The sequence below is a fragment of the Phaseolus vulgaris genome, chromosome 9 (assembly GCF_000499845.2).
Source record: "Phaseolus vulgaris cultivar G19833 chromosome 9, P. vulgaris v2.0, whole genome shotgun sequence".
Taxonomy (NCBI): Eukaryota; Viridiplantae; Streptophyta; class Magnoliopsida; order Fabales; family Fabaceae; genus Phaseolus; species Phaseolus vulgaris.
This window is the reverse complement of record NC_023751.2, coordinates 31,414,228-31,431,807: the sequence shown is the minus strand read 5'-3', so window position 1 is coordinate 31,431,807 and position 17,580 is coordinate 31,414,228. Positions and strand designations below refer to the sequence as shown.

The following is a 17,580-nucleotide window of genomic DNA, read 5'->3' as shown; positions in this document are numbered from 1 at the left end:
TTAAATTTTATTTAATTTATCTTCAACTTGGTTCACGGTAATGTTTTTTTTTATTTTAAAGTTTATTTAATTTAGAATCAATTATTTTTAATATTAATTTAATTTGTTGGTTAATACCAATGAGAATAATTTAAAAAAAAGAGTTTTCTGTAAAACGCCTCATATTTAACAAAATAAAATATAAACAAAAAAAATTTAGTTGATGAAGGAGATAAGTGTTGAGGAAGAAGATGAATTTGAATAAAGTAGATGAATGTGAATGAAAGAATTAAGAGAAGAGTATGGATGAATGCGATATGTGTGGATGGAGGTGATAGATAGAGATATGAGTGTGAGTGAAGGAGATGATTGTAGATGAAGGAAATGAATATTGATGAAAGAAATGAGTGTGAGGAGATTTGAGTGTGAATAAATGAGATATATGTGAGGAAATTTATATAGAAAGTGAGAGAGAAAAATTGTGGATGAGAAAATTTATCATCTTTAAATTTGAGTCGTTAGATTAAAATAATTTACGACTCTTGTTTGTTGTCACAAAGACACACAAATTCATAACATATATAAACGAGTGTTGACTTAGCCGATACTATTTAAATAAATATAAATAGTAAAAATAAATAAAATTAGTATCCACTAAACCAACTATAACTTTATTTATTTTAGTTAGCGTCGTTTAAGCCAACACCAATATCTTTTATTATTAAAATTTATTTAATTTAGTGTCGGATTGACCCACACTCATATTTTTTATTTAAAATTTATTTAATTTAGTGTCGGTTTAGTTCATGCTAATGTTTCTTATTTTAAAATTTGTTTAATTTAGTTAACGTCAATTTAACTAGATAAATAATTTTACTTATCAAAATATTAAAAATATGTAGTGTCACCGTAGAGTTAGCTAAAGTAACTCCAACATTAAGTGTACTACTCTATTAAGATTGGCTAAGCTAACATTAATAATACACTAACACAAATAATTACTTATTCAAAATTTTAAAAATAATTTTATATTTTTTTATTTTAAAAAAACTTTTGTATTGCAACAAAGTCGGTTAGAGTTGCTAAACCGACCCTAACATAAATATTTATTTAATTAAAAAATAATTATTTGTTTACAATTTTTAATAATTTTTTTAAGAAAATTCATTTAGGTAACTAAAAAACAACCAAGCTTAAAAAATACACAAATAATTATAGAAAAAAATATTTTTTTAATGATATGCCATTTTCTCATAACATAATATACGTTTAAGGAAAAATATTATCTTTTGATAAAACCTTTATAATAAGACAACTTAATCGAAAAATTCGGTGAATTACAATAATATAAAATACACCTAGAAAAGTAAAATTATATAATTCTTTAGATTTTTTTTTAAAATTTCACCTTTCACTTACTCATCGAACAATATATTTTTGGATAAAAATGTCTACTATAGATTGCTATATATAAAAAAAAAAACTAATACAAACATGTTGATAATAACACTACAATAAAATATTAAATTAACTTTCAAATATTAGTATCATCCAAATTGTGACTCTATTATCGATTAAGCTAACTAACTCGAAACCAACCTTCTATGTCCCAACCACACCACCGTAATAACTATCAAATTTGTTTTTCAAGCCCCTATCAATAATAACGAGGTGGAGAAAATATTACACTTGAATTCTAGCATATAAAACGTTGTGTTTTGCATCATATACATTTTATAACAAAAAATCTTTACAAATTGGTGTTCATCTCACATTTTTCTCTATTTTTTCTTATAAGTGTTATTTATATACATTGGTATACCTTGATACAAATATTTTTTACATATATTTATTTTTACTTGCTCTTTTATTCAAAAACTCATAATATTTGTCATCATAAAAAAAGACTTTTTAGACCATACAATTTAATAATACAAACATGCAAAGGGATAAGTTCATTACTCTTCCAAGTATCCACCAAACAACTTATTAGGCCTTTGAAAATTATTGGTTTTGGTTAGCATGTTGATCCTTTGTTTGTGCAATCTAAATTTTCCTTCTTATCATGCTTTTTTTGTACTTGATTATCCATTTTTAGCATAGGAGTTTGACATTTTTTTACTGTAGGGAGATCATTGTGTCAGAATCATCTTCAACATTCGTGCAATAAACTCTGATTGCAAAAGGCAATCTGATGAATTTGAGTTTGTATCTTATATGTTGAATGTCTAACTTAGGTGTATTTGTCATTTTTGTATTCAAAGAAAATGTTAGCTTTAAAAATGAGGCTAGAATAATTGAAGATTTTTGCAAGTCTTCTTATTGGATGCTTAAAAATATCATCTAACGATTTTATAAAATGATTTTCCGGATATTTTTTTAAAAATGAGAATTTGATTTACCAAAATATTATATTATAATGAAGTTTAAATTTTGTTTAATATAATCTATTTAATTAAGTAACAATTTGATAATAAAATATGAAAATCCTTAATATCATTTTTAATGTATTTAAACTCCATTGATTTAAATTAAATCAAATTATCCTTTACATTTAATAAAGGTGGTAAAGTATTATATATATATATATATATTATTACTATAATAGATAGTAGATTTGGAATTGGGCTAGAACACAAAAGACACGTGTGGACGAGCCTTCAACACTGTAGTATATATACGTACGCGGCTACATGCTAGACCCAAGTAAGTGAGCGCAGTGTTTTGACATACGTCTCAGCTACAGTATATTTGCCTTTACCTCGGCTTTTCGTTTTTAACTTTTCCACAGTTGCCGATTCGGCCACTCTCATGGCCTCTGAACAAATCACGGCGTCGGCGCCTGAGGAGAGAGGGGCCGGAGGCAAGCTCCGAAAGCCGCCGCAGAGAAAGCCGCTTCCTAGCCCTTACGCACGTCCGCCGGAGACCACGAGCCACCGTTGGATTTCGAAGCTCGTCGATCCTGCCTTGCGCCTAATCGCCGGCGGAGCCACTCGTCTTCTCCCTTCCCTCTTCTCCCCCGCGACTCCTCCCTCTCCTCTCTTTTGCCCTACCTCTGCGGCTGAAGATCAAGGTTACATTCCTTTTTGTTTTTTTCTCTGTATTTCTCTCGTTTAATCTGTTGCTCTCTTTGTTTGTTTTAAATTCTTGATTGATTTGTTTCTGTTATCTGTATTAGCAAATTCACATTTGGCTTGTGGCAACATGCGTGACTGTTGTTTGAATATATGGTTATGTTTCTTTGCCATTAGTTTGAAATTAATCAATGAATAGACATTATTGTAAGCATGGACATTCGCTGTGTAGTGATTAGAAAGAAAATAAAATGTGAGTGTTTATAGTCGATTTAAATGGCGAATTTGGTTTGCTCCAGAGTTGCTGCGTATATATGTTACGGTTCCTAGAAGATGCAAATTCTGCTATTCTTTTCCTCGTCAGATAGACGTTGTTTGATGTCGGATGATAGAGTTTGGATTTAGAATTGTTAATTTGTTAGTCGTACTGTAGTTCTTTCTCTCCATTGTTCAACCCGTTAAACTATATCAGTTTTGTTTTAATTTTAGTGGCAAAAAGTGTATGAAGCCTACTTAATCACTTAAAAAGCTGTAGTAGTTAATAGTCTCAAGGAGCAGTTGCCCCAAAATAGCTAAAGTGGAATGGTCAAAAATAAAGAGAATTTCGTATTATTAAAAGCATATTCATAACGAAAAAACAAACAGAAGAAAGAGAGATGTGTCTTTGAACTCACTGAAGATTGGCCGGGAAACTCACTGGAAACTGGTGGGTTAGCACCAGAAAATGAAGAACCAACCTGTGGATATCAGAAAACTCACTGGAAAGTCGTCTGTGAGCAGCTGTAACAAGGCAGAAACAGAACAGACGAAGAAGTTGCAGGTGTTAGGGCAAGGAAAACAGAGAGTGACAAGAAGCAAGCAAGAATGAACACAAAATGCTTTAGATTTATCAGGCTGGGAGTTCTACAAGTTTGCCCCCTAAAAAACTCCTGATTACATTGGATTTAGGTGCAAATTTAACTTCCAGCATTTCCTTGCTGTTGCTCTAATTTTGGCTGCAATATGTGCTGCATCACAGCTGTGAAGGCCAGTAACACATGCGACTGCCCTTGGAGTAGTGGTAGGGTGTCTCTTCTCTAAACTCTATGAAATTGCAAAGCTATAGTGCACAGATGATAACAATGCTTAAAGCAAAGGGTAAGATGGTTGAATTAATGAGAGAATTGAATGTTTAATGTCTATCTCTATTGTTTTCACGAAAAGGATCGTTGAGTTTAACTTAAAGGACTGTTTGGTCGGTTAATAGGAGGGAGGTGATAGGGGTTTTACCATTTGATATACTTTTTTATCCTTTAATTTTAAATTTCAAAGCATTGATAGTGATATTTTAGTCATTATAGTTGAAATTAGACAGGGAGGGATTTTGCTAATCTCTGCTCTCCTCCTAAAAATTAAACCAAACAACTTTCCTGCCTTCCATTCCTTTCAACCAAATACTATGTAAGTGTCCATATCTGCGAAGCTACTAAGCTACTAAAAGTTATACTTTCTCATTTCTACCAAACATTTTTTTTTTATTGGAGTGACATTTATTGGAGCTACAATGTCGTTATTCCTAATCTTGGTTACTTCATGTTTCGTAAATGTCTAAAGTTTTGGAGATTGGTGAGTGAGTATCTATTATCTCATTCAGCTGTTCAACATGTTAATGAAAAAGTAAAATCTGGTGTTGGTATTTTAGCAACAGGAAGGGCTTTGTTTGAGCATTTACAATGCATTACAATGCATGGAAAAGAACATAGGTTGCATATTTCTTTATAGATGGCCTTTGGATGATTCAAGATTGTGAGATAGTGTTAGGAGCATGATAAGACATATGTTTTTCCAATCTTAAGATGGTGGATTTTGTGTTCCTTTTTCAGTTAGTTGTTTTTATGAGAGTTTTAGATATATATAGAAAATTATCACCATGTTGTACTACAATTAATTTTGTTATAGTATTTTGTGTAGTTCCTTGTATAGATGTAAACATGGTAGTCAAAATCGTGATCCAAGTCGTAACATCATACGACTCTACGATCTTCAACTCCATCTCCGATCTCCGATCACTTGGAAAGTGTGATTCCGGTGGATGGCGTCGTATTGACGTTGCAAATTGCAACTCACATGGGAGTGGTGAGTCTCGCGATGTTTCAAATTGCCTCTCTCAACAGTTCTCACAGCGGCACCTCTAGCGGCGCCTCTTGTTGTGGTTCTCGTGGCGGTGCCTCTTCTTGTGGTTCTCGCGGTGGCGCCTCTCGCTGCGTTCCTCACAACGTTGATTCTCGTGCCTTCTTACCATACCTTTCGACGATGCTTCTCACGTCAGCATGGTGGCGCCTTTGGCGACATTGTGGCACTTGCGGTGGGTGCTCCTCACACTCCTCTCTCGTGGTGCTCAACATCCTTTCTTTTTAGGGTTTATAAATAATAACTTTATTGGGTTGAGATGGGAGGCAGGAGTCATGCCGCGTGGCCAATTAAGTAAAGCCCAATTGGTATTTTTTAAAGCCAATTGCCACAATTTCCATTCCACATGACTCCTCCTTCTCTTCCAACTTCCAAGTTCAACTACTGCGTTGTGACTGGATTAAGAGAATCACAACTGATTTATTTCACGAATCCCTCTCTCCTACAATTGTGATTCACTCTCTTCCCCATAAGCCTATAATTATGACTCACTATATTCCCCATAAGCGCCTAAGAAACTGGGAATAATTGAGTTAGATATAATGATTTTATGTGTATATAATTTTTTATAAAATTTGTAGGATCTTACGAATCCGTGTTACAATCTCTCAATTTACAATTTATATTTCTCTTTCTGATCTTGTGTAAGATCTCTTTTTTGATTACCATGGCTCTAAAGGTTTTCTCCTCTCATTGTAAAATCAGAAAAGATTGACTGGTCACAAATTTTTCCTCTCTTGTATTCTATAATTTTCTCTTTTCTCCTGTCATAACTTGGTATGAGCTTTGACAATTGAGTAATAATATATTGAAAGAGATTATTCTCTAGTTCCCCTGAACCTTCTAAATTTTCAATTTCTCAAGCATATTATCCTTCATTATGTCTATATTTATGTTCTATATTATGTGTGATCAGTGTAAATCATCTTATGCTTGACAAGTGTTGAATATTTATTCGGTGCCCCTTGTGCTTTCAGCTTGTGGACATAATGAGCCCTTTTAATGGGGAATTAATTCTACTGCCTATTCTTCTTATCTGTTTCATATATAATATAATTTTCTGATTAATCTATAATATGGTGACTCACTCAACTTTCTGATAAACTTTTTCACTGACAATAGATATACGGGAAACTGGTGACAGTCATGGAGATGCTTCACGCAAAAGTGATATACATGTAAGAAATGTTTACGCTTCTCTGAAACTTGAAAAAATGCTTCTAATTTTTGCAGATTTACCCAATCTCTATAAATTTTTATGGAGTTCAACCACAAAATTTGCCAACCAACCAAAACTATATACTTTGTTTGCTTGGATATTTTTAAATCCTAAATTATATAAAGCTAAAGAAGTTGAAGCTACTACTTGTAAAGTTCTAAAATCCTAAATAAGTTTTAGTCTCTGTAAATAAGCAAAAGGAACTGAAACCAAATTCTAATTCAAAAACTTATCCATACCATTTTTAATCTGTGATTCATTTTAAATACTATTGGTTTTTGCATTGTGTTTGTTTGTGGAAAAAGTGAGAGGAATAGATTAAAGAAGAGAAAGAATATAAATAACTATACACTTTCTCTTATTTGGTTGATGATGATGTGGAAAAGAAGAGACAAGTTGACTTTAAGAAGCAGGCCTCAACTTTCTTTCCTCCTTCTATTTCTCTTCAATTTAAATTTCAAAATTTTTTATCCCCTAATTTTTTCTCCATTCAAACAAATGGTCTCTCTCTTTATTCCAAATCTGTACACCCTTTTATTCATTCCTGTCATGTGATTAATTGTTGATTATCTGAATTTTACCTTATATGTCCTTGTATGTATATAATCAATTTTCTTTTTCTCTTCATCATAAAACTTATATATGTTTATATGAATCTATTTTCAATTAAAATGATTAAACTATTTTATCTGTCTCAACTATTTCTGTACTGAGTGTCACTGTTCATAATGTTGGTTTTGTATCTTAAATATCCATCTTGCAGTGGTCATTTGCCTTGCGCAAATATATTTTTTGCATATTGCTTAGCTGCATTCTCCAACCTTTTCCTTGTTCTGTATAATCTAGTGGAGTAGGATGTTACTACATTTTATTTCTTTTTCTCATCTCCATATTTTTATAGTTTGAGTATGGTTATTCTTTTGAAGCTTTTGGCATCCAAATCATCTGAAATGGCTAGTGCTGATGACATCAGTGGTAAAGTGGAAAGCAGTTTAGACATGGCTGTTTCCAGACAACATGAAAAAGTAGAGAAGTCTGATAAAAATATTTCTGATATTGAGCAGATGGTCAAAGGGAAGAAATTCTCTAGGTACATTAGTTTATTTTTTATAAATTAAATTTCTTTTTCCTTGCTTGAATTACTCATTCCTTAATTCTACTGTGAAAGTTATTCATGTTGTACAAAAAATACTTTGCCCTAATATCCTGGGCCTTTATTTTCATCATTCTTCAACAGTAATAAGTGTTTTTGTTTGGCTGTTGAAGTAAAAAATGTTCATCGTTATCATTCTTTAGTTAATTAATTAATTTATATTTTTTATTTACACTTGATGTGTGAATGTCGTAGAGAACCAAAACATGTCACATTGCATTGGTATGTTATTAGCAATCATTTCTCCAATTTGGTGAAGCTAGGGATTATTAAGCATTTTGGGCCAATGAGTTAGGTTTAAATTTGTTACTAAATAAATTCTCTCATATATATATTATTTTGTTTAATGGTACTATAATTAGACAAAAAAGTCTTTCTTTTTCTTTTCACATCTTGCTTCCTAGTTGAAGTGGAGGTTTGATTTTTCACTTTTTAATTGAGTAGAGACTGTAGAGTATTGTAAAATGTTTATAAATAGTAATAAACATTACTTAGAAGGTTACATTGATAATCTTTCATTCTACCCCATTTTAGTTTTATTTTCAAACAAAAGAATATTTAATCAAAAAAAGGGAAAATTTACCCTTTCGTACTTTCCCTTCCAAGATTTCCCTTCGTGAAGAAAATATATTTTTTGTATTCTATTCTATGGACTATGGATGTACCATGTCTAACAATCTTTAATCTCCTCATGTAGAGATGAATTTGATCATTTAGTGGCAGTAATAAATTCAAGGGTAATGGACCTTTCTAATGTTAAACAAGGTAAGGAAAATACAAGTTTGACTTCTAGGAAAGATCCTGAGTTCCTTGCAATGGCGCATGGGCTTCCAAATGTTTCAAATGAACAAAGGCAGGAAGAGTCAACTGGAGCTATGTGGGGGACCTCAACACCTTTTGGTGTTTCAAAAGTGAGTAATGTAATATGATATCATTCATGGGGGTTAAACTTTCCTTATATTCTTCATCTCCATCACTGTTGTATCTTTCTGATACTGATCTAAGCATGGGGGAAGTATCAATAAAAAAACTTCTATTCATTGCTCTAATTCTGGTTCAGTCCCAATATGGAATTTGTTTGAGACAAATTAAAATTTTTTCGTAAACATTTGCAAGCATTGTTCTTTAAATTTCTGTCGTAAAAGTGAAGATGGAGTTTTAAATATTGAATCATCTTAGGATGTATTTGCATTGTAGAATATGCCTCTTTTGGGTCAGGCAATTTTACTTTTCTGAGATAGTCAAATTAACAAATCTCCAGGTTCAGGATCAAATTGCTGCTTCACCAATAGAGATTGCTAGAGCTTACATGGATTCTCGTGTATCAGAGGCAGGTCCCAGTTCTAAGGATATGATTCATGTTGTTGAAAACACGGTGTTGCATGGTGTTGATGGTGCAATAAAACCATATGATCCATCACCATCAAAGAAGTCGTCAACATGTTGGCCAGGTGCTGTGGTGCGGGATGCTTACATAACACCACAAAGTCAGAGAAGATATGGACTTCAAAATTTCCCCCGTACTCCTTATTCTAGAACTCTTTTAACAAAGTCTAAATCAAAGGTACTATTTTTGTTTTCTTGTACTTTAATCCTTCAAGTTGAATCCATACTTGTAATGTTTCTTTTTCTCTTTTTCTTTTTCACCAGTTCATTCACATACAAGGAGAAAATAACCACGTTTCATCAACTCCCATCTTTCAATCAAGGACTGCTATGTATCTACAGGTACCTTTCAGTATAATGATCCTTTCATGATTGCATATCACTTGTAATTTGTGTAGTACATCAATTCTTTTAACAATCTGTAAATTACTAAAAGTGTAAATCACTCTCTTGATGCTTTCATGTCCTGTGATTTTTTTTTTCATCCTGCTGTATCTTTGTACCTGTTCTTGCTCAATACTTAAAGATATTATGGATATAAACATGCATGCATACATTTAAATAATGATATTTGTTGAAAATATTAGTGATAATACAAGTCACGGAGGATGGTATTGCTTTTGTACCATGTTGAGAAGAGAGAAACCAAGAAGAAATATGATTAATTCTGTGTACTGTGTACAAACGAGTGTTCTTATTTATAATGAAGAAGAGACCAATAATACGAAACAAAGTCAATATATAATAATGAAAAATATTTGGCAAGATATTTCCCTATTAAATCGTATCATGTCTCACTATTTGATGTAATCAAATTATATCTCTAACATAATCAAATTATACTCTTAACACTCCCCTTCCAAATGTTATCAACACAAGACCCCTGAAGAGACTTTGTATACATGTCGGCCAATTGGTTGTTGAAGTTGAGAAAGTAAATTGACTTTCTATATGTTAAAGTAACCGTCAATCTCCAATATCCTTCTTTCTTTCTAATCATATCTTCAACATAATTGTTAACTATAGGACATAGAGAGTCATTGAGATGAAACCACGTGTTTTTGAGACAACATATATGGAGAAGACAAACTCAGTACAATCAATAGAAGAGATATGGTATCCTCTAATAATAATGATGTGATGCAGTAATAAATAAAAGCATTCCTAGATATTTCTGATTCTGAAAGATTATGAAAGATATTCTTGATTATAAAAGATTTGTCTTTTTTCTATCATTATAACACTTAACGTCCCTGTTTCTCCTAAAAGGTCATGATCATATTCTCTTTGAGAGATGACCAAACCATCCTTGGACTGTGCAACTTGTATACCAACGAAATAATTCAAGTGTCTTGAGATCTTTTGTCTGGAACTTTTGAGTGAAATATTCTTTTAGTTAGACAATACCTTATCACTACCTTTGATAACAATGTTGTCTGCATATAAAATGAAAGTAGGTGCATCTATGGAAAGAATCATGATGAAATAGAGTGATCAACATCACTTAGTATCATTCGAAACAGCTATATGACAGTTTGAAAATGCCCAAACCATGTACATTATGATTGCTTGAGGCTATATAGGGACTTATGAAGATGACATACTATATCGGGTAACTCCCTAAGAAAAAGATCTAGGAGATTTATCTATGTAGATCAATATCACCAAGTAGAAATGCATTCTTGAGGTCTAGTTGAAACACAGTTCATTGATGAATATATGCAATGGAGAAAAAAAGTATGATGTGTCATTTTGGCAACAAAAGAGAAAGTGTCGAAATAATCTTGTACTTAGATTTGTGTGTGTGTTTTGGCAACCAGACGGGCTTTATAATGATCAATTTTACCATCATCCTGTTTTAAGTGCGTAAAATCATCAACAACCAACAATTAATTTGCCAGTTGGAAAATGAACCAATTCCCAAGCACCACTACTTTGAAGTGTACACATTTCATCATTCATCACTTGTCGCCAATTTGGGTGAGATAAAGTTTCACCTGGAGATGTAGGAATAGAAACAGAAGATAACGAGGACAAACAAGTATAATGTATGGTAGAAATTGAAGATAGTGTCGGGGAAGGATCAGGCATGGCCTGAACTATATCATTATTTGTTGATGATGGGTTATGCATTGGAATGTCAATAGGTTGTGGGCAATGTTGATCAATGTTATCGATATCAAATAACGGAAAATATCGAGGACCCTAAAAATTCTTTATAAAGCTATAACGGAAACCATAACGAGTTATAGTGGAAGTATTGGCTGCTGTGTATAGAATATTACTAGGTTAACATTATAACTTTTCAATTGGACAGGGTATGGTATGACCGAATTCATTTTAGGTTTTGTTTTGCTGTAGGTTTTTTTTTTTCGCAAATCACTCTAAGTCATGCCTATAGGCTGCTGTTTATGGGTTATTATTAACATTTCAATTGGGTCAGGTATGGTGCGGCCCAATTCATTTTAGGTTTTGTTTTGCTGTAGTTTTTTAAAAAATATTAGAGTTCCTCACATGCCACTCTTGAGTTGCATCACATTGTTAAACATGGTGCTCATATTTCTGCTATCGCTGTCGCCGCACACCTTCATTGGAGATTGTGCTGCTGCTGCCCACCCACATCATATCTTGTATCGTCGCCACACAACCTCCTTCTCTCATTTTTCGTTATCCCAGTTCACTGCTAGCATACCGTGATGCAAAAAGCAGCCACCACAGGCCACCATGAAAAATTCGCCTTGCCACCGCTATGTTGTGGCAACAATTATTAAATCCGCCACCGGTTTCCATCATGTTGCCGTCATAATCGATTTTGGATAACATTGGTGTTGATCTACCATTAATGGTGCTGGAGAAGCATCTTGAGGTATGGTAGGGTCATTTGGTGATGAAGGAAGATTGACGAAGGTGGGAAATTGACTACATATATCTTGGTTAGAAGGAAACAAGTGAAATACGAGACAAACTCAAAGAAAGAGATATGAAAAAAAATATCAATTAAGTTTAGGAGAGAAACATCAATACCTTTTTTGAGAATGATGATATCCTAGAAAAGACATTTGAACAATTAGGGAATGCAATGCGAGCTGGCCTGTCCCGCATTTGGTCCGCAAAATGCGGGCTGGGTTGACCTGTCCCGCATAGAATATGTGAGTTGATTTTATTGGCTAGCTCCGCATAAAAAATGTTTTTTTAAAATTAATGAAAATAAATTTTTAAATATAAATTGTGAATAAATTTAATTTTTTTTTTCATTTAGATTAATTAGGTAGATGGTCTCACAATATTATTCTCACACATGCGTAATAAGATATTAGTAAAATTTTCGTGATGTGAAATTCAGAGACTTTCGGAGTTATAGAACTTGGAAGTTAAAATTTGTGTTTTGGATTGTACAATATCCCAGATTTCACAATCCAGAATACAAATTTGTATTTTAGATTGTAGAATTTGGAATGGATAATTTTAGAATTTTTAGAATGAGGTTGCATGAAGAAAATGGGGGTGTAGAATGAAATTTCTAAATTTTTAAGTATTGCATGTTATGCAGGTTAGCTCGCCTTTCCCCCCATGGGCTGCGGGTTATGCGGGCTTACATGGGCCAACGGGTTGGAATAGGCAGCCCGCCCCATGTTTTTCTAAGTGGGCCGCTGGTAGTCCCATCCCTAAGAACAATCGTGGAGAAAGTTTAGCTTGACCAACAGTAAAGTTATGTATAAAAACATGTGGAGAAAAAAACGCATGGATGAAGGTGGTATAGATTGGAATGAGGGAAAAGGATAGGGTGAAGTATCTTATCATTAAGGATGGATGATGACATTCAATTAACGAGATAACATGCTCTAAGGACAAAATTCTCCCAAAAGCAACATGGAGCGTAACTCTAAAGGACAAGGATTTGAGTAGTTTCTAAGATGTCCATTTTTGAGTTTAGTTACTTCATTTTGTTGAGGAGTATAAGAATACGAAGTTTGATGGAGAATATCATTGGATACCACGAATTGTTGGAATTTGTGAGATAGGTATTCATGTGATTTTTCACTTCAAAAAGGCAAACTAAATCTCTTAAATTAGTTTGTTAGGTGAAGTTTGCCCCCTTCTATACTATAATTTGATCATATTTATAGTCGATGTTGGATCTCCAACAATTATTAAATAATATCTTCAACAATTTTACAAGAATTCATTTATTTATTTTTTCACATTTTACCATCTATTTGTAACTCAAAATAGAAATTTTGATTATACTAGCCAACTTTCCAAAACTTTGCTTCTGTAACTTTTATATTTATAATTTTGTGTGGCTATAGAAGTAATGCATTCTATTATTTTTAGAGGTTGTGATTGCTTCCAAATATTTGGTTATAGCTTATAAAGCTTAAAATTATGGCTGTGTAGTGTAGGCTGATACCGATAATTGAAATAATCTCATATAGCAAGTTAAAGGCATTCAAAATAAGGAAAATATCTTATCATGCAAGTTGGATTTGATGTTTTCTTGCTTATTTTACTGTTTTAGACATAAGTTTTTTGACACTAAATTTCTTAATCTGTTGTTTAGCTTATTTTATTTGTTAATTTTCCTTCATTGGAATTATATCTCTTAAATTTATCTTTTGGATTTTTCTCTTTCTTTTGGATCCTAATTTAATTATGTTAAACACAGGATAAATCCACATCTGGAGCATCAGAAAGTGGATATGGATCTGTTGGACCTGTTCGTCGGACTAGGCATAAGTTTGGTGCACAATCTTCTTCAAGAAAACCAGCTTATTCATCTCTGAATGGTCCTTCACAGAGAGAAAGTTCTGGTTTTGTTGATGGTTTCACTCCTGTTGCAAAGAGCATGGAAACTATTGGGGCAGGCTCCACTAATAAGCCACTGGGCTTTCCGGCTGGTGTTCCAACAGTTCACTTGCATACTAGTTTGATGGCTAAGAAAATATTAGACCATATTGATAGAAACATTCCCACACCTAAAGAGAAATTTGCTGAGCTCAAGATGGCACCAAAATGGAGGAACTCTGAATCTTCTATTGAGTTCAGTACTACCTTTTCAAATGAAGATAACGACTTGCATAAATTAAATGATTTTAGCCCTTATAAATATGATGGGCTTGAAGGAAAGAAATCTACTTTATTGATTGAAGGCAAGGGAAACTACCATATTGATACGCAACTGAAGGATAGTACTGATAAATCTACCGAAGTTAGAAAAGAAGAAACCTTGGTGCCTGATGTGAATGCTTATAATAGCCGCAACCCCAGACTTGGAAATGATGTAAGCTCTATACAAATTTTTTATATTATTATATATTGGCTGTAAATGCTTCACATGTATTTTTGCTGTTTGACTATCTAAATTTGTGTTGATAATCTTATTGAAAAATGTGAGAAGGGGAAGTAGTGTCCAAGGCTGAGGTGGGTTTGAAATGCGAGAGAATGATGCATATGATTTGTTAGTGGAGAGATGTGAGGGCAGGCTGGAATTGGCTTGGGCATTTGAGAAAAGCTAGGCACGGGTTACTGCAAAGGATATTCTCTCTCTCTGTTACATTTTCTATCATCCTCAGTCTTCTATATTCAGGCACTGCGTTATCCTAATGAGTCAGATTTCAGCACTAATATACTGAATTTACTCTGGATTTCTTTCTTTTCTTTTCTTATCATCTGGTGTAGTGGTATCAGAACTCCTGATTTTGGGAGCTTTTGACTGTCAACGTGCTAGCTGGAATTGTGTCGTGGGTAGAAGAAACCTTGGAGAAGTGTTGCCACAAATGGAGGAACATAAGCTAAATTCTGTAGGGTGTGTGATAAGGTGATTGCTGAAAAGGAATCTTTGGGGATGTACCACACAGACTGGTTTTGGTGGTGGCATCAAATGTCTTTGAACTAGAAAGATGAGAATGACAGCCATGGTGAGGGGATGACAGTTGAGTTAGTGAGAAGAGTTAGAAATGAATTTTGGATTCTTGTTCTTGGATACATGAGTCTCTCACCTCCTTGTTAAAAAAAGGTATAGAGTTGGAGATACTGGTCTTCTCCACGGACAACATCTAAGGATGGATTGATAGGGTTGATTCTTATTTTAAAGGTGAATGCTGTGAAGCTGGAGGAAGAGTTGGGAGCTCTTAAAGAAAGGTTATTACTCTGGTTTCATTGGTTGGAGGAACAGAATCCATCTCCAAGTTGGGAGCAGTTCTAGGATGTTGATTTGACACTTCCAGCCAGGTTGGTGTTTGTTCCAAATCTGTTTGGGCCATTGTCAAATGGTTATGGAGTATCATCAGCAGTTTGTTATTTGAACTGATGTCTTCTCCACCGAAAGTGCAGATGGAGTGATTTTAAAAGAGGGATATTCCTTTCTGAAATGAAGGGGTTTTATTTAAAGTCAGCCATACTGTACAATTAAAAAAGGAGGGGCTTTGCTAAAGAACAGTTCAAATGAGTATTTTAAAAGGGATATGCCTTCCTCAACCGGTTGCTAGAGGAATTCATGGATAGAGCTCAGCTGTTTGAGGAAACAAATTTGGTGGCAGCAACGACAGAGGCATATCAAACAATCAAAAGAGAGAAGGGACTTTGTTTATAAACAGTTCAAATGGGGGACATGGGGGCTGGGGGGTGAAGTGCAGGACCAGCTAAGTTAATGGAAGGAGAAGAAAAGGTACTCGGACTGGAGCAAAAGGAGATGAAACTGGCTGATGAAGTGGTGCTTGAAGTACATGGTGTGTGGGGATTAAGAAAAAGTTTGTGGTTCAATTTGGGTGGTTGTGTTTGGAATAGATTGGTCTAGTTTGGGGACATGACTCGTGAAGCAAACTTCTGATACTTATAAATAGGAACCAGGAGAAAATAAGATAGCTTTGAAGGGAGATCCTTTTCCTTGTAATGCGCAAGCATCTTGGAAAGCTACGAACAAGGGTTTAGGTGAAGTGTTTATAGAATACCAACAGCTGTTTGATGTGAATGATCAACAGCTGTTCATTCAGAAATTAATGGGATTAAGAAGTTTGCTAGCAATATGTTGCGTCCAGGGATAATTAGAACAACTAATAGTCCTTATTCCAGTGTTGGGAGAACTGTAGATTGTTAATAAGCTGATTATAACCTGACAAGTTATCAATTTCGTTAATTGAGTTGTTGGATGTATTTGGGGAGGCGGGGATGATATTTCTAAAATATATCTTAAATTTGGTTGTCACCTGCTAAACTATAGGAAAGACAGAGATATTGAGATGAAACCATGTAGTTCTGAAACAACACAAATGCTTTGTTTATATTGAGAAAACGGAATCAATACAACACGAATGCCTCTGATATTAAAAATATAATATGAGAATAAATAAAAACATTCAGAATGATTATAATCTAGATACTCTTGATAATATAAGATCTTCGTCTTTTTTCTATAATTATAACACTCCCCAATTATTATTTATACACTAATTATTGTTGCAGGATGCTACGAAAATGACTCTCCCAATTGGAGGCCATCCTTATGGTGTAAATCAAGAAAAGCAGGCTTCCACTAACCCTGCGAGCATTAAACCAGTTTTACCTCCTATTTCTATTAAGAAGCCTGAATCAAAATGGACAGTAGCATCCGATAATGGCTCTGGATTTACCTTTCCTGTTTCAACTTCCTCTTCTGTATTCTCTGAGCCACCAACTCCATCCATCACGCCTTTGTTTTCTGCTGGGGATCAGCACCAATTAAAACAAGGATCTACTGAACTGTCTTATAGTTTTGGTTCGAAAAAGTCTCCGGCGGTAGTTTTTTGCTTCCCTTCCACAAGCAATTCTGCTGTTCAGAATGAAGCTGGAGACATGAAGTTCAACTTTGGTTCAAGTAAGAAGACAAATTTATCATTCTGCTTTGAAAAAAACGCTGTCCGCTGTTAAATATAATGGCGAAACTTCCAAAGTTGTCCAACTTTTTTCCTTTTTGATATTGTATTTTTTGCCTTTAACTCTGACTGTAGTGTACCTTTGCTTTTCTTTTGTTCTTGATGGGAAAATGAGTAAAATGAAAGCCGTTTTGAAACGGAAATTGTGTGGTTTATGCGGTCCTTTCCTCAGTCTTTTATGTACTTTTTTTTTTTCTGTCCTTATTTCAGTGTCAACTTATTGGAATACTGGGAAATTTTAGCTATCTGATTTCTCTATAATTGTAGAGGCTTCTTTTCACAGCTCATACAAATCTGGACCTGCACGCAATTCTTATCTGTTGTCTTGAATTTTCACCAGGAAGCTAAAGCCATAAATGGCGTTCTCGAATCTTGGTTTTAGAAGTTAGCTTCAATGATGGGTAGTAGGAGTGGTGATGCAACGCCCAAAAATATTTAATAAATAATATAATTTTAATTTTTTTTCTTTTATTTTTATTAATTTCTTTAAATGAGATAAATATAATTAATTAATAAAGTTTAAAAATAACTATTAGTTTTAAAAATTAACTTATTATAAATAAAAAAAAATTCAGAGTAGTGTATCTCCTAACAAAAGAAATATAACATCCTTTACTATATTGTCCATGTTAGTATGTGATTTGAGATATAAGGTAAGCCTTAATTGGGATTCCATATTTTCATAATGAT

General features: G+C 33.6%; 1 protein-coding gene across 2 annotated transcripts; it reads left to right on the top strand.

The window, feature by feature from the left end:
- The first annotated feature begins 2,673 nt into the window (after positions 1–2,673).
- Positions 2,674–17,043, top strand: LOC137820621 (nuclear pore complex protein NUP1). Of its 2 annotated transcripts, none has more exons than XM_068624788.1 (8): positions 2,674–3,052; positions 6,345–6,400; positions 7,368–7,531; positions 8,292–8,505; positions 8,862–9,158; positions 9,245–9,322; positions 13,647–14,261; positions 16,442–17,043. In XM_068624788.1, exons 1-8 carry the CDS (start codon positions 2,791–2,793, stop codon positions 16,883–16,885), a joined length of 2,130 nt encoding a protein of 709 aa, XP_068480889.1. In that variant the 5' UTR covers positions 2,674–2,790; the 3' UTR covers positions 16,886–17,043. The 2 variants fall into 2 exon arrangements, with proteins under 2 accessions (XP_068480889.1, XP_068480888.1); XM_068624787.1 differs by having other exon boundaries at positions 2,675–3,052; positions 8,856–9,158.
- The last annotated feature ends 537 nt before the right edge of the window (positions 17,044–17,580 follow it).